At 41.7% G+C, this 22,354-nt stretch overlaps 1 protein-coding gene across 2 annotated transcripts; it reads left to right on the top strand.

The window, feature by feature from the left end:
* The first annotated feature begins 3,269 nt into the window (after nucleotides 1-3,269).
* IFT46 (intraflagellar transport 46) lies at nucleotides 3,270-21,896 on the top strand. 2 transcript variants are annotated; one of them, XM_058545083.1, is made up of 13 exons: nucleotides 3,270-3,450; nucleotides 4,183-4,279; nucleotides 6,890-6,966; nucleotides 8,497-8,649; nucleotides 9,360-9,502; nucleotides 11,239-11,313; nucleotides 11,469-11,562; nucleotides 12,011-12,139; nucleotides 13,287-13,408; nucleotides 13,771-13,837; nucleotides 17,731-17,791; nucleotides 18,092-18,177; nucleotides 18,642-21,896. In XM_058545083.1, the coding sequence occupies exons 3-13, from the start codon at nucleotides 6,925-6,927 to the stop codon at nucleotides 18,735-18,737; spliced, it is 1,068 nt and encodes a 355-aa protein (XP_058401066.1). In that variant the 5' UTR covers nucleotides 3,270-3,450; nucleotides 4,183-4,279; nucleotides 6,890-6,924; the 3' UTR covers nucleotides 18,738-21,896. The 2 variants fall into 2 exon arrangements, with proteins under 2 accessions (XP_058401066.1, XP_058401067.1); XM_058545084.1 differs by lacking the exon at nucleotides 8,497-8,649 and having other exon boundaries at nucleotides 3,271-3,450.
* The last annotated feature ends 458 nt before the right edge of the window (nucleotides 21,897-22,354 follow it).

The raw sequence follows: 22,354 nt of genomic DNA on the forward strand, positions 1-22,354 counted from the left end.
ACATCTGCCAATCCTCCTCTTTTTGCTGAGGAAGACTGGCTCTGGGCTAACATCCGTGCCCATCTTCCTCCACTTTGATATGGGACGCCACCACAGCATGGCCTGACAAGTGGTACTCGGTGTGCGCCCAGGATCCAAGCCGGTGAACCACGGGCCGCTGCAGCAGAGCGCGCACACCCAACCACTTGGCCACTGGGCTGGCCCCTAAAAGGATGAATTTTTATAGTTTGTAAATTATATCTTTAAAAAATGTGTGTGGGAAGCAGGGCAGTTACTGTGCTTATGTCCATTTTGTAGATGAAGAAAATGATGACAAGTTTAAGCAATTTACCCAAGGTTGTAGGCCAGTATATAATGGAAACAAGACTCCAATCCAGTCTTCTGATTCTGTTGGTAGTTCTCCCACGCCAAATGTCAGACTTAGAGAATATGTGATTCAGCAGTTCTTCCCTATATCACTGGCTCGACTCTGCAGCACATCCATTGCTGCAATAATGGATAAGCAGCAATCTTTTATTGAGTGTTTATTTTATGTCAGGTACTTTATATATGTTATCCCTATTCCTTTATAACAATCTAGATAAGGGCAGAGGATCAAAGAAGTTAAGCACTTGCCCAAACTCACACAGCCAGTAAGTAGTAGAGCCAGGGTTCAAACCCAGCTTTTCTCATTATGACACACTGCCTCTCTATATCTCCTGTGTATTCCTTAATGTTTATTGACCACTTACAAGGTAGCAGGCATTACTCTAAATTCTTCACACAGATCATCTCATTTAATCCTCACAAGAATTCTCTGAGATTGGTACCATTAATATCTCTATTTTACAGGTGGAGAAACCAAGGTACAGAGAAGAAAGCTATTCTACCACAGGTCTCAGAGCTAGAAAGTAGCAAAGCCAGGATTCGAACAAAGGCTGCTCAACTTCAGAACCTGTACCCTTAAGCACGGCATTATAGAATTCTCACTGTTACTCATTTCAATTCCATCTCCAATGACTTTCTAGTAGAATCTTTACAAAGCTCATGTATTTTTAAACTTTGCATGTCTGGAAGGATATATGTCAAACTGTATTGTTTATTTTTGTTATAAGAAGCACATGTATTTTTAAAAAGATGAACAAATTCTTAATTTAAAAAAAGTAAAAATCCTGCCTGGAATTATTGCTTTATTGAGGCAGCTTCCAGGGGCCTTCAATATGGACTACCGAGGCTCAGGAAAGACCAGTTGATGCTGATTCTTTGGAAATATGATAGTAGCTGAATTAAACTGTGGAAGAAAAGCACCCTGCAAGCATGCTTCATGAGGAGCACCTTAAAGGCAGTAGTCATAGTGGTTTTAAAAGCAGAGACTTGGGAGTTAGACTGCCTTGTGTTTGACTCCCATTTTCAGCACTTACTAGCTGAGTGACTTTAGGCAAGTTGCTTTAACTCTCCTCAGCCTCAGTTACCTAATCTGTAAATTGGCAGTAACATCTATCTCATAAGGTTGTGAAGTTAAACAATATATTAATAAATAAAATTGTATAATCTAAGTGCTCCTACAGGGTGTGGTGGTTAAGATTTGGCACTCTCACTGCCACAGCCCATGTTCCCTGACTGGGAACCACACCATCTGTCTGTCTGTTGTCATACTATAGTGGCTGAATGTTGCTGTGATGCTGAAAGCTATGCCACCGGTATTTCAAATACCAGTGGGGTCACCCATGGTGGACAGATTTCAGCAGAGTTTCCAGACAGACAGACTAAGAAGAAGGACCTAGCTACCCACTTCTGAAAAAATTGGCAATGAAAATCCTATGAATAGCGACTGGCCCAGTGGCATAGTCGTTAAGTTCATGCGCTCTGCTTCGGCGGCCCAGGGTTTGCAGGTTCGGATCCCCGGCACAGACTGCACCGCTTATTAAGCCATGCTGTGGCAGGCATTCCACATATAAAGTAGAGGAAAATGGGCACAGATGTCAGCTCAGGGCCAATCTTCCTCAGCAAAAAGAGGAGGATTGGCAACAGATGTTAGCTAAGGGCTAATCTTCCTCACACACACACACACACACACACACACACCTATGAATAGCAGCCCTGAGCATTGTCTGATATAGCTCTGGAAGGTGAGAGGATGGTGCAAAAAGACATGGCAGAGTTCCGCTCTGCTGTACACAGGGTTGCTAGGAGCCTGAATCAATTCCATGGCACTAACAATACATATCCATTATTATTAGCAATAACAGATGACAAAAAATTTTTTAAATGTTTTGCAGTTCCATTTTTAACCAGAGTGTCTCAGAAGTGGTGTCTCTTGTTTTCTTTTTAAAACCACTTTCCCGCTTTCCCCTGACAGGTTTTCAGGGTCAAATTTCCAATATTCCTTTCTTTGTTTCTCTCTCTCTGACTCCCAAAATTAACTGTGTCTATAGTTTTGGGACATTTGTTCCTTACATCTTCATTCACTCATTCCTTCATTCATCCACCCAAGAGCATTTTTTAAAACCAGCATTTTTTTTTAATAATTTTATTTGTTTATTTATTTTTTTCCCCTAAAGCCCCAGTAGATAGTTGTATGTCATAGCTGCACATCCTTCTAGTTGCTGTATGTGGGACGCGGCCTCAGCAAGGCCAGAGAAGCAGTCAGTCCTTGCGCGCCTGGGACCCTAACCGGGGAGCTAGCAGCAGAGTATGGGCACTTAACCGCTAAGCGACCGGCGGCCCTTACCAGCATTTTTAAAGCGCCCAATTTATGCAACACACTGACACTATGAAGAGGTTAAAAATTTAGACCCAGGCCGTGCCCTAAGGAAGCTCAGTCTTCTTTAGCAAATAAAAATACAGGACACTGGGTTAAATTTGAGTCTCAGATAGATAAACAACGATTTGTTAACGTATGTCCCATGCAACAGGACATCGTGGAGGGAAAGGACTATAATATAATATAAATGCTATAAAAGGACGTACAAAGTATTCCCTGGAGATTTTTGCCTAAATTCTGATGAGACTGATTTAGTAGGAATTGCATGCCCAATGGTCCTTGGCGGGGGGGGGGGGGGGGGGGGGGGCCGGAATGCACGCGGTATTTCCAGATTGGAGGGCTAACTATACGAACCGAAATTCCTCAGCCCGCTTTTTCACCCGTGACCGCTAGATGCCGCCACAGACGCATTTATTGAAACCATAGACAAACAGGAGACTTGATCTCCCAGAGAGGCTTTATCCGAGTCCCTCTTGATCCTCCTCGGATCCTTCTCTGGAAGAGACGTAATGCGCAAGTGAATGGAGAAGGTCGCACGAGAGTGAAAGCAAGTCTCGCGAATTTTTTTTTTCCTGCCTAGCGACTGACAACAGGCCGGTTGCTTCAAGTGGAATCCCTCAAGTGGCCTAGCCTGAGATTGGAGTGAGACTCCAGCCTTAGGCTGGGGTTCTTTCCATCTAGGGGAGACGGATTCAGAGGGGCTACAGGTAATTCGTACTCACCCTAGCAGAAAGAGAATTCCCTTTCTCCCTCCCAAGAGGAATTTTAAAGGACTCCCCTTCCCTCTCCCCAACCCTCTCTACCTCTTTCCATCTCAACAGCTGTTCTTTCTCTCCCTCCTTCACGCCACTACCAACCGTACTGCTTCCTTTACTCCCCAAGAAACTTAAGTGGGATCCGACCTGCAAGACGGGGAGTGTAGATGGGGATGATGCTTTGGGGATTATTGGCTGGGACCGAGAGACTGGAGTTTACCCTCTCTTCCCCCCGACCCCCGCCACGGGGTGATCCCAGAGAGAACTCTTTCTAGAGCCTCTTCAGCCTCCCCTGAGAAACCCCAACAGCCTTGGGGAAACCGATCGAACCTGAGAAGAGAGCCGCCATCTACAGAGGAATCCTGTTCTGCCCTTGCGCGGGGTCTTGTGTATCTTACAGCTTTAAGGAGCTGCTGCAGAAGTTGGCTGTCGTTTCCCTCCACGTTTCCCTCATTCCTTAGCCAGCCTGCCAGCAGTTCCTAAATGAAGAGCTGCAGCAGAATGACTTAACTGCTTGACTTGGGGCGAAGAAGCCTTAAGGAAAGTTTGAATGGGGGTGAAGGTTTCGCGTAAAACTAGTGTCATGAGTAAGGAAGAGGAACCAATGCTGGTTTGGAACGGTACTCCCCACAGTGCTTAACGTCCCGTGATATGAGCTATGTAATCATGTCTCCTTTTGCTTAGACCAAGATTGTTGAAAACCAGACATACGATGAGCGTCTAGAGATTAACGACTCTGAAGAGGTTGCAAGTATATATACTCCAACCCCAAGACACAAAGGTAAGAGAGGAATGAATGAAGAGGAAAGAAGAGAAATGGTTCTCAGAACAAAGGGCAGGATGGATTCATGATTGTCTTCAAGAAGTTCCTATTTTATAATAGCAAATGTTGGCTTTCAGAGTCAAGTTACTTCACTTGCCATTGTTTCTGTTTTCTAACTAATTAAGAGGGGAGAAAACACAGCCATCCAGAATACAGGATCTTCCTCTAACCTGTCCGCTGTACCCTATCACCATTTACTTTCTCTGTTCACAATCTGCCAGGGGTTCATGGTTTTTTTTTTTAACTTATCAAAACTGTTTTGCTCAGTTTTGAAGATGCTGCAATAACCTGCCTTTAACCTGCACTTCCAATCAAAATCTCAGTGGAATATTTTAAAAGGACTTGACATCATTATTTATTCAACAAACATTTTTTGAATGCCTACTATGTGTCAGCCTCATGCTTGGCACTAGGTATACAATATTAAAAGAGACATTGACCCTGCCCTGCCATCCTGATGCTTGTAATCATGGGAGATAGATGACAAATGAGTAAACAAACATCACTGCAAATGTGGTAAGTGCATTGATGGAGGCAGAGTTTGATGTTATGAGGAATAATGGTGAGGAGTGGGATCTACTTTTGATAGAGTGGTCAGGGAAGACCTAAGGTGGTGACATTTGAGCCTGAAAGATGTGAAGGATCCAGACATTGAGGAGAAGTAGGCCAGGAAAAGGGAGCAGGCCCTGAGGCCAGAAAGAACTTGGGTTAGTTTGAGGACTTGAAAGAGACCAGTATATGGTAGGGGGCGTGGTATCACAGGTGGGCGGGCAGGAGGCATAACAAGCAGAGCTGTTAGAGGTCGTGTGCTGTTTTGTGTGGAATGGATTGAAAGGTGCAAAGGTGAAAGTAGGAACCAGTTGAAAGGACTGTTGCAGTGGCTGATAGTGGCTTGGATGTGATGAGGAGGTTGAGAATAGAGAGAAGAGGCAGATACAAGATATACTGTTGTAGTAGAATCACTAAGACTTGCTGATGGATTGGATTTGACTCCTGAGTTAGGAATCAAGAATGACATCTAGGGTTGTTTGTTTATTGTGGTAAATATACCTAACATAAAATTTACCACTTTTACCATTTTGAAGTGTACAATTCAATGGCATTAAGTACATTCATAATGTTGTGTAACTATCTCTACTGTTTCTAGAACTTTTTCATCATCCTGGACAGAAACTATACCCGTTAAACAATAACTCCCCATTCTCCTCTTCCCCCAACCCCTGGTAACCTCTATTGTACTTTGTCTCTATGAATTTGCCTATTCTAGGTACTGCATAAGTGGAATCATACAATCATACATTTGTCCTTTCATGTCTGGCTTATTTCACTTAGCATGATGTTTTCAAAGTCCATCCTTGCTGTAGCATGTGTTCAAATTTCCTTCCTTTTTATGACTGAATAATATTCCATGTATGTATAACCACGTTTTGTTTATCTATTCATCTTTTGATGGACAATTGGGTTGTTTCCACCTTCCGGTTATTGTGAATATGCTGCTATGAACATTGGTGTACGGTTCATACAACCATTGGTGTACAGGTTCATACAGTATCTGTTTGAGTCCCTGTTTTCAATTTTTTGGGTATATGTAAATATACCCAGACACCCGGGTTTTTGTTTTGTTTTTGTTTTATAATTTTATTTATTTATTTTCCCCCAAAGCCCCAGTAGATAGTTGTATGTCGTAGCTGCACGTCCTTCTAGTTGCTGTATGTGTGACGCGGCCTCAGCATGGCCGGAGAAGCGGTGTGTCAGTGCGCGCCTGGGATCCAAACCCCGGGCCGCCAGCAGCGGAGCGCGCACACTTAACTGCTAAGCCACGGGGCTGGCCCAGACACCCAGGTTTTTGACTTGAACATGTTTGTAATCTTGCCAGCTGTGGACATTATAACTTATTTTCAGTTTGGGAAATTTAGTAGGCTGAAAAATGGTATTTAATTGGCATTTATTTGATTTGGAAATCATTGAACATGTTTCCATGACAGTTAATATCTTACATCTGGTTATACTTTTAATTGTTCAGAATATCTTTATTGCTCTCATCTTATGGACACTGATTCAGATTTATATTTGTGACTATTATTTGCCAGGAGCTGGGTCAGTTCCTTCCACATAGGTTTTTTCATTTGATCCTTAGAACAGTCCTGAGTGACCCTATTTAGAGATGGAAATACTGAAACTCAAAGAGGTTATTTCGTCCAAGTGATAGAGTTGTCCTTCAAACCCAGTCTTCTCACTATACATCTAGCACCCTTTTCACTTTCCTAATTACTAACCTCATTTTACCAGTGTGTAAACTAAGGGCAGATCTTATATTATTTATGCAATGGCAGATAACCGATTAGTATAATATCTAACCCAATGCCTTAAGCACAGTAGTGCTTAGTAACCATTTCTTGAATTGAATTGACAGAGCCATGGCTAGAATTCACTCTCCTGCCCTTTAGCTAGATGTTCTTATAAACCCTGTTCTATAAAATGGTTAGAGCATAAAATATTATAAACTAAAAATATTTGTCTTTAGAAATCATTTTAACAATAACCTAAAGGGGAAACTTGTCTTCTAAGGACTTCCTCGTTCTGCCCATCTTCCTGACAAGACTATGGCTGATAGCAGTGATGAGTATGAAGAGGAAAATAACAAGGTACAGTATAACCCACTGCGTCTTGGGGAATTTCTGCTTTGAGTTTTTAGTAGTGAGTTTGACATGAGACTAGTTCAGTAGTAAACATTTCTTGAATGCTCACCTCCGGTGGCTGGGTACCTTTGAGCTCATGGAGGAAAATCAAGAGCAAAGAGCCTTAAGATGTGGACTCTCCCTCGGGAATAAAGCCTACCAATACAGCTGACTTTTTGGTGAGGAATTTCATATAATGTAGACCAGCGTTTCACAAATTTCACTGATCATAAGAATCAAGTGGGGAACTTATTTTTAAAAATACAGGTTCCCAGTCCCCACCCAGAACTACTGAATTAGAATATTGAAGGTAAAAGCCTGGGAATTTATATTTTTGGCAAGCACTCCAAGTAATTCTTATGATAAAGCAAGTTTGGAATTATTGGTCTAGGCATTTGTTCATTATCAACACTTGTGATACTACCAATATTTTGTACAAGAGACTTTAATTTTGAAGTCTTAAGACCCAGATGTCACTTGTTGTTATTCTGTGAACCTAGAGAATCACCCCTGTTTCTGAAAGAAAGATGGAAAGATGTCTACAGCTCTAGCCAGATAGACCTTCAAGTAGCACATATTCTCTGCTTAATAACTGTTGTGTTCAGCCTTAGCACATGGTCCAATGGTTACACTGTAATTGTCCTTCAAGAATAAGCACTTTGAAAGCTCAGGTGAAGAAGAATTTTTGAAATAATGCAGAAAGCTGTAGTGATATAGATTGATATCATAAAAAGCCTAAAAGGTAACATGTTAAGGTAGCCCCACTTTGTGACTAGTATGCTGCTTTAACATTTTACCCAGAGTAATTTTTTAGGCATTTGTCTGTGGTATATAAAGTCTTCTGCCTTTAGATCAGGAATTTTGCAAAGCACAACTTTGTAGAAGCAGACAAAAGAAAAGTGTACAATTTTCCTAAAGTGACCCCCTAATTTTGTATATTCACCCTAAATTTTTCTAGTCTTCATCATGATTTGGTCAATATTCAAGGCTCATTTATCTTTCCAATTTAGTGTGTACCCAGAATCAGCATAAAGGGTCCATTTTTGAGTAGTCTTTAAATTGACAGTCAATATTCTTAAAGAGCTCCCTTTGCCAAACTGCTTCCCATGTGACCAAAGATAATTTTGGCGGATTTTGAATTAAGAAAGAACACTATAGGAGATTCTTATCAGTTGTATACCAATAAGGCATAGTCACAGAATAAATTTTGCAACTGTGTGTCATGTGTCACACCTATTACAGATTAGTTAAAATATATTTTTATCTATGTATAATACATCTGTGTTGTGCTTAGAGGAAAATGTGACCAAAAACATTTTGATGTCCTGTACTGTATGACAATTTTATGTGCCAATAGCTGCTTTACTGTAAAAGAAATGTTAAATGATTTTTAAAACTAGAACCAGAAATCTATTAACCTCAGTATAAGCCATATTGCATATGGAAACCAAGCTTTCACAACCTACTTTTAAAGGGGGCCAATTGGTCATCCTTCAGGTCCTAAGTGAGGGCATGCCACAGGCTCCAGGCCACAGAGGCAAAGACATGGATCCCGTCCCAACTGCCCCTGCAAACCCCAAGCGTCACCAGACCCCTTCTCATGGACTTGAGAGGGTGGGATGGTACCTAGCGAACCAGAAGCTCAGAAAGGTAGGTTATAATGCCAAGACAGAAGAGTCTCTTATCTTGACATATAATGTGTACTCATTGCATTTAACTTAAGGGGGAAGGGAAGGGAAGTATGGATAGTCAGATACCCACTGAAGAGAAGTATCACTGAATGGAAATAGAAAACCCACAGTCTCTGGAACTGCTGGTCGGAATTCAGGCACACGGTTGACTATGACATTTCTTCTGTTGATAGTTACAAGCAGCTTACTCTGGGAAGTCTTGCAAATTAAATCTAGATTTCCTCCCTGTGATCTTTGTGAGTATTAAGATCCCCTAAAGTTTGTCTTCCCCACTTCATCTTCCCCCATTTCCTCCCAAAATAACTATTTAGAGTTGCCTTCCTCTTCAAAAGTTCGTAAGTTTTAGAGTTGAGGTTGACTGGATAAAGTTTATGCAGAGTTCTCGGGATCTCCTGAGTAATAGGTAAAATAGATATATATTGGATAAAATTTATCCCCAAGCCTCAAGTAGAGAAATAGAATATGGTTATGGAAAGTGGGGATCTAGTTTGCAGCCAAGCAGGAGCAGAAGAAGGTTCTCAGGCTCTTCTGGAGAGTGCTACCTTCTTTTTCTGGTGGTTTGGTGCCAGGTGGGAGGGTATTGGTTAGAGCACTGGGAGAGAACTGGGCATAGGTACACTAAATTTCTCTTTATGTGGACCTCTCTATGCCTACCCTGCCCTATCTCAGGAGAAGAAGACGACCTCGAAGCTGACACCTCAGCGGGGCTTTAGTGAAAACGACGACGACGACGATGATGATGATGATGACTCATCTGAAACTGATTCTGATGAAGACGATGATGATGAAGAGCATGGGGCCCCTCTGGAAGGGTGAGGAAAGTCCCCTAGCCTAGGACACCCAAGGCAAGGAGGAAAACACCTCCTTCAAAATACTAGACCAGAGGACATCAGTTAGAACTGAAATTCCAGCATCTCTTTTGGTCTCCTCTATTTAGCATTTTCAGATGTCTCAGAAGCCCAAAATGATGAGTTTTCATTCTTTTCTGGCTCCACAGCCTCACTGAGTCCTGTGATGTCACTTGCACTATCTGAAACATTAGTGGGCTCAGAGATTTCATTAGAATTTGCTGAGTAAATCTGAAAGATGGTCCCTGACTTTAAGGAGTTCACATTCTGGAAAAGAGAATAATAAATTTCTATACATAACAAAGCATTTCTGTTTAGCAAGAAAAACATTCATCCACAGGAGCATTTCTGTTTCAGGCCCAGACCTTTTTTTGGACAGGTAGAGAATAGGTGGTTCAGGAGCCCCATGTTTAGGCAAAATGTTCCTGGATGATGCTTAATTGAAAAGCTTCTCACCTTGTTCCAGCCCTGGTGCTAGATTAGTCATGACCCGTGCTATAGGTTTTAATCAAAGTGGATTCAAAGGCCCATCCATTTAAAATACAATTACTGGTTAAATAAATGATGATGTGGCCAATCAGTAGAATTCTGTCTTACCATTACAAAGTATGAGGCAGCAACTCTATGCACTGATAAAGAACAATCTCAAGAGATATTGTTAAATTTTAAAAATGTATAGAAGTGTTTATGCTGTGCTACCACGTGTACAAAACAAATATTACATAGACTCTAGGATACACTAGAAACTAATAATAGTGATTCCTTTTGGGAGGGGAACTTGGTGGCAAGGGGACAGGAGTGGAAGGGAGACATAACTTTTCACTGTATATATTTTGTTCCTGTTATTTTGTATCATGTGCATGCATCATTTATTAAATAAAGTAGTTTAATAAAAATAAAAATAGCTACCTTTGGATTATCCACCTCCAGGTAGACACTAAGTAAATCAGGCAAATGTTTAATCCTAGACTAACTTTCATGCTTCCCGACTTCCTTCATGGTCATATCCTGCTTCTATAAGTTATAATCTGGGGAAATGTAAACTTTAAGTCATTAATCTATATAACTTTTTTGTTAAGCAACTCTTCCCACAAGAACCTTATTAGTAATTTTCCAAGTCTCATATACTTTGCCAATGTTCATTACATTTTACTTAAATATAATTAATATGTGTTCTACTAATTTTTTTTACTGTATACATTTCATGTATCAATACGAGTATTTTAAAATAACTATGCAATACTCAATTTGACATACCTACCATCCCTCAATTGTTGGATATTTTATTTGTTTCTAATTTTTTACTTTTATAAACAACACTATGAAAACCATCTTTATAAAATTCCTTTTTTTCTTGGGGCAAACTATTTTCATGTCAGAAATTAAAATCTCATTCCACCTTTTCTCTTCATCCCTTTCATTCAAAAAAAGGAAAAATGATTGCTACATTCTAAAATTTTAAAAAATTATGTTTTGCATTTTCTGCAGCTCTGTTCTTCTTCATTGTCAGAGATAACTGAGAGCTAATTACAATCAATTTTGGAGTTGCCTTGCAAACCACCCAGGAAAGGCAGATGTGGGCATGGCAGAAACTAGGTTCAGAGTCAAGTGCCCTGTAGTCAGAGTAACACAGGCGGAACCAGGGATCAGCCACATCTGCTCTTCACGGGCCATTTTGAACCATATTTTCCTTTTCCCAGGGCCTATGATCCTGCAGATTATGAGCATTTGCCAGTTTCTGCTGAGATTAAGGAACTCTTCCAGTATATCAGTAGGTGAGTACTAGGACCTCCAACCGTAACCCCCAGCCCTACCTTGCTCTTTCCTACCTCTAGTCTGAAGCAGGGCCATTCTCCATATATTTTTTTAGCCTGAATAGTAAAGTAAGTTTCTCTGACTGTCTCCACCTCCCCTTGGCAATATCTCCTAGGTACACACCTCAGTTGATTGACCTGGACCACAAATTGAAACCTTTCATTCCTGATTTTATCCCAGCTGTTGGGGATATTGATGCATTCTTAAAGGTATGGTCAGAACATCCTAAAAATGACTCCTGAGGTGTTTCTTCTGACCCCTCCATTACTCTAACAGTTCCGCTAATTCCCTTGACTAGCACTGCCTACCTTGGTATATATTCTTCACTTCATTGGAGTTCTTAACCTTGCTCTCTACTCCAAATTATACTCATGGCTATTAGGTAATACTTGATTATCTCATTATATGTTAAAAATTTGTCACGTATTTGCCTCGTAATTATGCATGACTTTAGCTTTATATTTAAGGCCCTATAGATCATGTATTTTTTTCTAGATAGTATTTTAGTACAGCATGATATGCAGCCATGCTTTTCAATACTAGTAATAATGATGAACCAGAAGAGTTCTTTCTCTTCAGTTTATTGGAAACAACAAGTGTGGCCTTTTTATGTCCCTCTCACTTTTCTCTCTGCTTTCTTACCTTTCTCCTAACCAGGTCCCACGTCCTGATGGAAAGCCTGACAACCTTGGCCTGTTGGTGTTGGACGAGCCTTCTACAAAGCAATCAGACCCTACAGTGCTCTCACTCTGGTTAACAGAGAATTCTAAACAGCACAACATCACTGTAAGTCTCTAGCCTGAAACAGGCACCAGCTGGAGAGGGCTGAGAGCGGAGGCCTTGTTGGTTATTTGTACAGTTGACTTACTGCCTATCAAAAGGGATGGCTGTGGTTTTGGGCCAGCCTTATTTTTTTTGTGTGTGTGTGTGTGAGGAAGATCAGCCCTGTGCTGACATCTGCCACTCCTCCTCTTTTTTTTGCCGAGGAAGACTGGCCCTGGGCTAACATCCGTGCCATCTTCCTCCACTTTATATAGGACACTGCCACAGCATGGCTTGCCAAGCAGCGTGTCACTGCGCGCCTGGGATCCGAACCGGTGAACCCTGGGCTGCTGCAGCGGAGCACGCGCACTTAACCACTTGCGCCACTGGGCCGGCCCCCAGCCTTATTTTTTAAATAACAGTTTTATTGAGGTATAATTTACCTACCATAAAATTCGCCCTTTTAAATTGTACAGTTCAGTGATTTTTAGTGTATTCACAGAGTTGTAGAACCATCACCACTATCTAATTTAAGAACATTTTCTTTCAAAAAGAAACCCTGTACCCATTAGTAGTGACTCCTCATCCCCTCCTGCTCCTATCCCCTGGTACCTACTTCATTCCTTTTTTATGACTGAATAATATTCCATTTTATGGACATACCACATTTGTTTGGCCATTCACTAGTTGTTTCCACTTTTATTACTTATACTGCTATGAACATGTACAAGTTTTTACATGGATATATATTGTTATTTCTCATGGACATATATGTAGGAGTGGTATTGTTGGGCATATGGTAAGTGTTTAACATTTTGAGGAACTGCCAAACTGTTTTCCAAAGTGCCTGAACCATTTATAATCCCACCAGCAATGAATAAGAGTTCCAATTTCTCCACATCCTCACCAACACTTGTTATTGTCTGTCTTTTTTATTCTAGCCATTCCAGTAGGTGTGAAATTGTGGTCAGTCCTATCCTATTGATATGCTGCTTTCCCATGGCTCCAGAGAATTTTATCAGGGGTTTCTATAATCTGCCTTTGGCTGCTGTCAGGCTTCCCTTTTCATCAGCTGCCTTGTGTATGACATAGCAGCATGTGATGAGCCACTCTGTGAAAATGAGGGAGCTACTTCACTGCTATCAGCCAGGCTTTCCCCTTATTTTTCTAGCAACATATGAAAGTAAAGAGCCTGGAAGATGCAGAAAAGAATCCCAAAGCCATTGACACATGGATTGAGAGCATCTCTGAGTTACATCGTTCTAAGCCCCCTGCGACTGTGCACTATACCAGGTATGAAATACCACATTCTTCACCACAGTAACCCATGGTAACCTTCACCACCTGTGAGCCCATTGCTTCTGAGAAGAGGGCCCGAAAGCAGGGGACATGTTTGATCAACCTGAGGTCCTGCGGATCCTGGCAGCAACTGGCTGAGATTGCAGACCTAAAGATTGTAGTTTGTCTGGTATTATTACTTAGCCAGCTCCTCCCAACCTCAGGCTCTGGGTAAGTTTGGTCTGCCCAGTCTGTGTTCTCCTGAAATCCTAATGTGCCAGGTTGAGAACCTCCCTTCATCTTAGAATATTCTGTTCCGGAAGTTGCTGATGTCATCAGTCCATGTTTCTTTATCATATGCACCTCTATACTTTTAGGCCCATGCCCGATATTGACACGCTGATGCAGGAATGGTCCCCAGAGTTTGAAGAGCTTTTGGGCAAGGTGAGTGGAAGGTAGTAGGAGCTAAGAAAATATGGCATTCACTCTAGGGCCCAGGCTTTTCTCTCTTCCTGTATTATTATTATCATTAACTTTTTTTTTTTTTTTGCGAGGAGATCAGCCCTGTGCTAACATCTGCCAATCTTCCTCTGTTTTTTTTTGCTGAGGAAGACTGGCCCTGGGCTAACATCCGTGCCCATCTTCCTCCACTTTATATGGGACGCTGGTACAGCATGGCCTGCCAAGCAGTGCATCGGTGCGCATCCGGGATCCGAACCGGCGAACCCCACGCTGTTGCAGCAGAGTGTGCGCACTTAACCGCTTGCGCCACTGGGCCGGCGCCTATCATTAACTTTTTAATTGAAGTATAATACACAATCAGAAACGTACACATAAGTGTCAATTAATTTTCACCAACTGAACATGTTTGTATAACCAGCACCTCAGATCAAAAAACAGAACATTGCTAGCATCCTGGAAGCCCCCTCATGCTCCCACCTCCCAATATAACCACTATCCTGATTTCTAACAGCATAGATTAGGTTTGCCTATTTTGTAATTTACCTAAATCTAATCATACTCTTTTGTATCTTATTTCTTTTGCTCATCTATATTGTTCATCCATATGGAGATTCATCCATATTTTTTCATACATTGTGGTTGTACATTTGTTCTCATTACTGTGTAGTATTCCATTGTTTGAATATATGACAGTTTATCCATTCTATGATAGCCATTTGGGTAGTTTCCAGTTTGGAGTAATTAGAAATTACTATGTAATATTACTATGAACATTCTAACACATACCTTTTGCTGAACATATGTACCATCTGTATTACTGCTTTAGACTGCACCTTCTGCACAGAGGTATTTATGCTCCTCTAAGAAGCTAATGTTCCATTCATAGTTACCCCAAATTTAAAAAAATGCTCAGGGATAAATTGAATAAGAAATTGGTAAGACATTTTTTAAAACAAATTATGCAACTTCAGGGGCCGGCCCGGTGGCGCAAGCGGTTAAGTGCGCGCGCTCCGCTGCGGCGGCCCGGGGTTCGCTGGTTCGGATCCCGGGCGCGCACTGACGCACTGCTTGACAAGCCATGCTGTGGCGGCGTCCCATATAAAGTGGAGGAAGATGGGCACAGATGTTAGCCCAGGGCCGTCTTCCTCAGCAAAAAAAGAGGAGGATTGGCGGATGTTAGCACAGAGCTGATCTCCTCACAAAAAAAAAAAAAAAAAATTATGCAACTTCAGAGGCCGGCCCAGTGGCGTAGCGGTTAAGTTTGCACGCTCCGCTTCGGCGGCCAGGGGTTCACCAGTTTGGATCCTGGGCAGGGACCTACTCACCGTTCATCAAGCCATGCTATGGTGGCGTCCCATATAGAGCAAGTAGAAGGATGTACGATTATGACATACAACTATCTACTGGGGCTTTGGGGAGAAAAAAGGAAAAAAGGAGGAAGATTGGCAACAGATGTTAGCTCAGGGCCAATCTTCCTCAGGAAAAAAAACAAAAAACTATTTAAGGTCAGTAGTGACTAAATTGTTAAAAAAAAATAAAAAAACTTTAATGAAGGGCATGACACATGATCTGAATGAATGAGGAGTCAAGCCATGTTCCTAGAGGGGACGATTCAACCTTGTAGCACTGTCAGTCCTCTCCAGTTGTTTACTATGTAAGTGTAAGGCTGTTTTGATTAGGATTTTAACTGCATTTTTTAGAAATTAAAAATTTCGTAATGAAGTTTATCTGAGAGAATCAATTTTTAAGACTAACCATGAAAATTTTAGGGAAAAAATAACGGAGGATTTGCCCTATCAGACATTAGAAACACATTATAAAACTATAGTAAATAAAACAATAATGTACTGGCATAGGAATAGAAATAGATCAGCAGCACATAATAATCCAGAAACAAACCCATGAATATGTGGGAATTTGATGTATAAGAAAGGTAGTGATACAAAAAAGAAACAACAACAACAACAACAAAAAAGAAAGGTAGTGTTTAGATGATTGGAGATAGAATGGGTTGTGAAATGAGACAATTGACTAGCCATTTGAAAAAAATTAAATTAGGCCTGTATCTCAACCATGTGCATACATGAATTCCGAATAAATTAAACAGTTAATGTAAAAATAAAGCTATACAAGTACTATTTTTAAAAAGTAGGAGAAATATTTAATACTGTTAGGATGGTTAGGTGTTTTTTAGCATAATTAGAAACTTAGGGCTGGCCCCGTGGCTTAGCGGTTAAGTGCGCGCTCCGCTGCTGGCGGCCCGGGTTCGGATCCCGGGCGCGCACCCGCACACCGCTTCTCCAGCCATGCTGAGGCCGCGTCCCACATACAGCAACTAGAAGGATGTGCAACTATGACGTACAACTATCTACTGGGGCTTTGGGGGGAAAAATAAATAAATAAAATTATTTAAAAAAAAAAAGAAACTTAACAGTAATAATGGGGAAAATGTAACAGTTTAGAGTCATAGAAATAAAAAGTTCGAAGTACCAATAGTTACCATAAGCAAAGTTAAAAGAGTGACGGACTGAGAAAAATTATTTAAATATATATTTATGACAATATTACTATCCAAGCAAAGAGCTCTTACATATCAAGAAGAGAAAACTGAGCAAAGATGATTAACAGGTCCTTCCTGGCCGTCATGTTTAAAATTGCCACACCAGCCCCCCATGTTCCCTACCCTCTTTGCCTGCTTTTTCTGCATAATCTTACTTTCTAACGTACTGCATACCTTACTTATTTTGTTTTTTGTTTCTCCCTACTAAAATATAAACCTCATGAAGACAGAGGGTTTTTGTACATGTTTATTGAGGAATTGTTATAAAAGCAAAGAATTTGAAAACAATCTTTCCTCACAGCATTTTAAAGCAAGGCAGCTGAGGTAGCTGAGGAAAAATGTGTGGTTAGGGAATTGAATAGATAGATTGTAGTACATCCATTCAGTGAAATCTTTATACGATGGAATATTATTTGGCCTTATTTTGCTCTGATACAGAGAAATAGCAATGACATGTTCTTAAGTGAAAAAAAGGAAATTGCAGAACTATATACCTTCTAATTTTTGTAAAAAGAAAACAAAAATTTTTTAAGAACCCAATGGTTTTTAAACTTACAATATGACTTGTTTAGATCCAGAGCCTGTCGCCTGAGATGTTATGTCCATTTTTTCTGTACCTGTGGTGTCCTAGGACCATTAGGCATTATAACACCAAGTAACTGTAAATACTTGGCCGTAACTTGGGGCCAGTTTCTTCTTCACAGAAATACGCAGTAAGACAGCATGGCAGTATATTTCACTTATAAAGGCTTTTGGTCCTGTTAGATCATCTGCTACTTTGGTGATTAATGAGTATGACAAACTCCATTTTACTGATCAGAGGAAAAAATAAGTATGTTGTATTGTTTGGTATGGGTTCCAAAACAAAGTGCCACAGACAGGGTGGCTTAAATAACAGAAATTTTCTCACAGTTGTAGAGGCTGGAAGTCTGAGATCAAGGTGTTGGCAGAGTTGATTTCTTCTGAGGCCTTTCTCCTTGGCCATTTTCTCCCTATATATTCACATGGTCTTCCCTCTGTATGTGTCTGTGTCCTAATTTCCTCTTCTTATAAGGACACTAGTCATACTGAATTAGGGTTCACCCTAATGACCTCATTTTAACTTAATTATCTTTTTTAAGACTGTTATCTCCAAATACAGTCATTTTCTGAGGTACTAGGGGTTAGGACTTCAACATATGAATTTTGGGGGAACACAATTCAGCCCATAATACACCTTAAGCTAGGAGCTCTTTTCCTTCAGAGAGAGAGAAAGTGGTGCTGGGACACTGAAACTTCAGCCTTTTGACTTTGGTCCATCCTGTGCTCCTCCTAGGTGAGCCTGCCCACAGCAGAGGTTGATTGCAGCCTGGCAGAGTACATTGACATGATCTGTGGTAAGCTCTCCCATCCCTTCCATGTTGCCGTCTCTGGATAAACACATTGTGGTCTTTTTAAAAGGCTCGTTTACTCTGGGAAGATAGCATCTTGAGTTGCAGCCTTCACTTTAAGCCTGTAGTGCTATTTGGCAGCACTCAGGGATGGTATTTGGGCTTATGTGACTACCTGCTGGGTATTTAACCCCCAAAGTCATAGTAACACATCCCATCCGGGAGGGGATTGGCTCTCCTAAGCAGAGATTCCCCATAATTCCCGGATTTCTGTTTGGTTCTGCTCATGGGAGTTCTTGATTTCAGCCATCCTAGACATCCCTGTCTACAAGAGTCGGATTCAGTCCCTCCACCTGCTCTTTTCCCTCTACTCAGAATTCAAGAACTCACAGGTAAGACCAGCATTAGATCCTGACTTAAGTGAGCATCCCTGAGTCTCCGCCATCCTGAGTCTGCTGTGATTGTGTCCTGTGACAGTGGAGGATGTCTCTGCCCGGAGTTACCATTACCTTCCCCGTAATTAAGAGAGCAGCAAGGCAGGCAGGAGTGGGGCTTTTAAAGGAGGGAGAAGTAGAAGAGCTGTGGGCCTTAGATGAGGCTAGGTAAGGTCTACAGAGGACACTCCTTCTTACAGGAGAACTAAGTGGCCTAATGAATGGAGGCAGGCAGGAAGGAAAAGGGTTCATTATTGAAGGAGGTGGGACAAATTTCTAGCTGTGTTTCAAAGACAACACCAAGGAATTATTTTGGAAGTAGTATTGGGAGAAAATCGGAGCTTAAAGAGGTTAATTCTTGCTCAAATGTAGCCACTAGCATATCCCAAATATCCTATGTTTCCTCTCCTCTTTCTTCACAGCATTTTAAAGCTCTAGCTGAAGGCAAGAAAGCATTCACCCCTCCCTCCAACGCCACCTCCCAAGCTGGAGATGCAGAGACATTAGCCTTCAGCTGAGACACCTCCCAGGTCACTGTTTCAAGGATGAGCTGGCTCCTCTACCCTAGCTGAGAAGGAGAGAGTGTTATCAGCCCCCTGCATCCTTGCCTGCATCACAGCTTGACTCGGACAGTCCCACTCCCCTCTCTGCCAGAAAGCACTGCACGGGTTCCTTAAGTGGCTTCTGCCTGTCTCAGGTTTCCTTCCCATGAGAATTATGCATCTCCACCACTGTGGAAATTTGAGTTGAAGAATTGGAATCTGGGATCCCAGGATGCTCCAGTGGAGAGGAAAGCTTAAAAGATGTTCTTTTTGAGATAGCGATGAAATTATTTTCTTTCATTCTTAAAGTTAGTTGGCAAAGATTTTACAAATAAAATGCTCTATCTTTTAGGTTATCCTGCTGTTCTAAAATATGAAAGAGAAAAGGCAGACTGAGCATAAGGCAGAGACCAGGAACTTGGCCTAGTAATAGGCATTAAGTGAGTAGCATTTTAAGCAAACCAACTTTGTGAAATAAAATCAAACCCCAGTCCTCCAAGGCTGGCAGTAGAGGGGAATCATTTTTCTCCTGGAACTTCATTTCTCTAGGAGTCTCTGCCCAGTTAATGCTGCCTGCCTTTCAGGATCCCTGCCTGTCTAGCCCCAGACCTGTCTGGTTGTGGTCTCGGGGAGCCTAGCTATGGCAGTAATCCAGGTGAGAGATGAATGTGCCTTGGATTAGGGTGGTAGTGGTGGTAGTAGTAGAGATGGACAGATTCAGGAAATATTTTGGAGGTTTTATCAGCCAAGCTCCAGTCAGGAAGTCAGAAACCATGCTAGTTATTTCTAACACAGGGTGTTAAATATGGGAAATTGGTTACAAACATGTTGGAAGGGCTGAAGGAACAAAGGGGAGAATGGAGGGTGTGAAAGAATGAAGGTTAAAGGGGTGGTATCCACTGCGGATGCTGGAAGCAGAAGAGGCTACTGTGGTCTTGAATGGCTGAGGAGGTGCCACACTGAGGCACTGCTGAAATCCGCAGACCCTCACCCTCACTGCTACAGCAACTGCAAGCAATGCCTGCTGCTTCCTGTCTCCCACCTTCTCAGATCCTGCCGGTGCCTCCCACTGGCAGAAATGAACAGCTAGTAAGGGAATCTGGAAAATCCAGCAGTTTAAAGGAAAGTATAGAAGGGAGGGTGTGGGGCTGAGAGACAACAGATAAATAACCAGTAGAAATAGAACCAACAGATCTTGGTGATCAATTGGATGTTGGGGGTGGAAGGAAAGAAATCAAGGATGATGCCCAGGTCTTTTGGCTTGAGCAACTGAATGGATAATGGAGCCAAGTACTGATATGGGGGAAAATGGGGCAATAATTGATTGGAGGGGGAGATTACATTAAAATGCTACACTATCAGCCCAATATATACACAATGATCACATAGACAGGAGGGGAATTGTTTCTTACAGACTCAACCCAACTATGATGTTCACAACATGCTTGAATTTTAGGAGCAGGAACATTTGAGCTCTGGCCTCGCTTTGACACCATATTGGGACCAGGTGCTCTGCTCTCAAATGGATACCATCAATGCTCACATTTAACTCAGGGGAAAAAGAGAGGCAAAATGTGATAGGAACTCAAATTCTCCATTAGATTTTCAGGGAACAATTGGATTGTCTTCTTTGGCTAGAGCTGAGACTCAACACTAATAAATACAGTTGAGTCTTGTTCCTCATGGTAGTTATGTCCTATCATGTCACCACAAACACGGAGTTAGCAAATACTGAACCATTGCTCCTAGAGGAAATACAAGGTTAGGTTCCTGTGTGCCCTGGTCATAACATTTTTGTCAAACAACCATTGATTCATTGAACTCATAGCCACCAGCACTATAAATCATGCCATAAGGAGGCTTGTCTACACACTCTCTCCATAGGGCACATCACAGGCTAATTACACTTAGGAACACTTGATGGCACTTCAGCACTATGATTGGGGGCCATTTTAAACAGCAGAATTACCACCAGCAAGCAAAGGATGTGGCACTAAGTAGACCATGAAAAGGGCACTTGTTTACAGCACGAAAGCTGAAACCAGAAGGCAGAATGAAGCCTTATTCAGCCTCAGCTGGGAAGATAGGCATTGGGCAACTCAAGGTTTTCACTGTTTTGAGCATGTCTGCAAATGATCATGAAAACACTGCAAATATTGATTTGGGGATTACAAATAAATTATAGCAGGTACATGAATTCACAAAAGCGGATTGCCAAATAATGAGGATCAACTGTACTTCCTGACTAAGTTACTGGTTCGTGCGTGGGCCTTTTCGTTTATCTCCCTACTCCAGCATATCCACCATTGCTCTCCTGTGATCATCTTCAGACACTTTTCATCACGGGATCTTCTCCTCTTCAACAATCTGTAGTTACTCCCTTTTGGCTACTTGCTCTGTGGCCCTGGGAAAAAGCAGTTAACTTCTATGCCTCAGTTAATCTAGGCATAGATGAAACAGTTATAATAAACACTAACTTAACTCTTAGTCTTGTCCTGTGGGTAAAAATATGTGAAAAGATTAAGTGCCACAAAATGTGAGATATAATAATTATCTTACTAAGTATAAATTTTCAACTTGACCTTTTAGACTTTCCATTTGGCAACTCTCTCCCAACCCTGAGATCCTCATTTTCCATAATTCCCCAATGTGAACTGCAAAACCAATCTGCTTGCCATGCTCTACGTGGGACTCCTGAGTTCCCTCTTCTAACTAAACCTTTATGAAGGTTTTTCTTTGCTTGAAGTGTCCCTCACCTTTGCTGATCCTAGGCTCTCAGCACTTCTAAGTAGAAAAAAATTAAATACAAGTATTTATATCTTCATTCCCTCCTTTAACCTTACTAAAATGACTGGACAGGAATAAAAAGATATAAATCAGCAAGTACAGATAATAGGAAAGAAAATGATGGTAGACTAGATAGCAACACAATTTTGGAAGATGGACGAGTAACTGATTAGTCGGGGAGGGGGAAGAAGACCTGAAATTTGACTGCCTCTGGAGGAGAGGGACAGAGAAACCAACACAAAGTAAGCTATTTGACACTGCAGAACCCTGGAAAAGATCAGGAATTGAAAGTGTCAGATATTTCTGATGGCATGTGTGCAGGGTGGTGCTGAAAACAGGAGGGTTTGTAGAAGGATGAAATCCTCACAACCTTCCCCATCTGTGCTGCCCACCTCCTTACCTGCTGAGCCAAGGAGGCTCTGGACGTGAGAACCGAGCAATTATGACAACATGGAAGAGGGGCCATACTTAAAATAAGAGGATGAAATAGACGAATGAGCAGTGAGACCTTCAGCCCTCTTCCAGGCTTATATCTTCAGAGCAGAATTTTGGAAGAGCCCTCTCTCGGGAAACTGATCAGCCAAAGAGAAAAGCCCTACAGATACTGACAGGGGGGCTTGAAGCAAATGTACAGGTCCCTACCTGCCCACCTACTTCCAGTCAGCTTTCTGGTGTCATTCGTGTGTGTGTGTGTGTGTGTGTGTGTGTGTGTGTGCGCGTGCAGGCATGTTTACAGCTCTCATTCTTATGAATGTATAGTCAGAGACCACTGGACATTTGAAGAAAGCCAGAAAAATAGAGACTAA

This window comes from Diceros bicornis, chromosome 7 (assembly GCF_020826845.1).
Source record: "Diceros bicornis minor isolate mBicDic1 chromosome 7, mDicBic1.mat.cur, whole genome shotgun sequence".
NCBI lineage: Eukaryota > Metazoa > Chordata > Mammalia > Perissodactyla > Rhinocerotidae > Diceros > Diceros bicornis.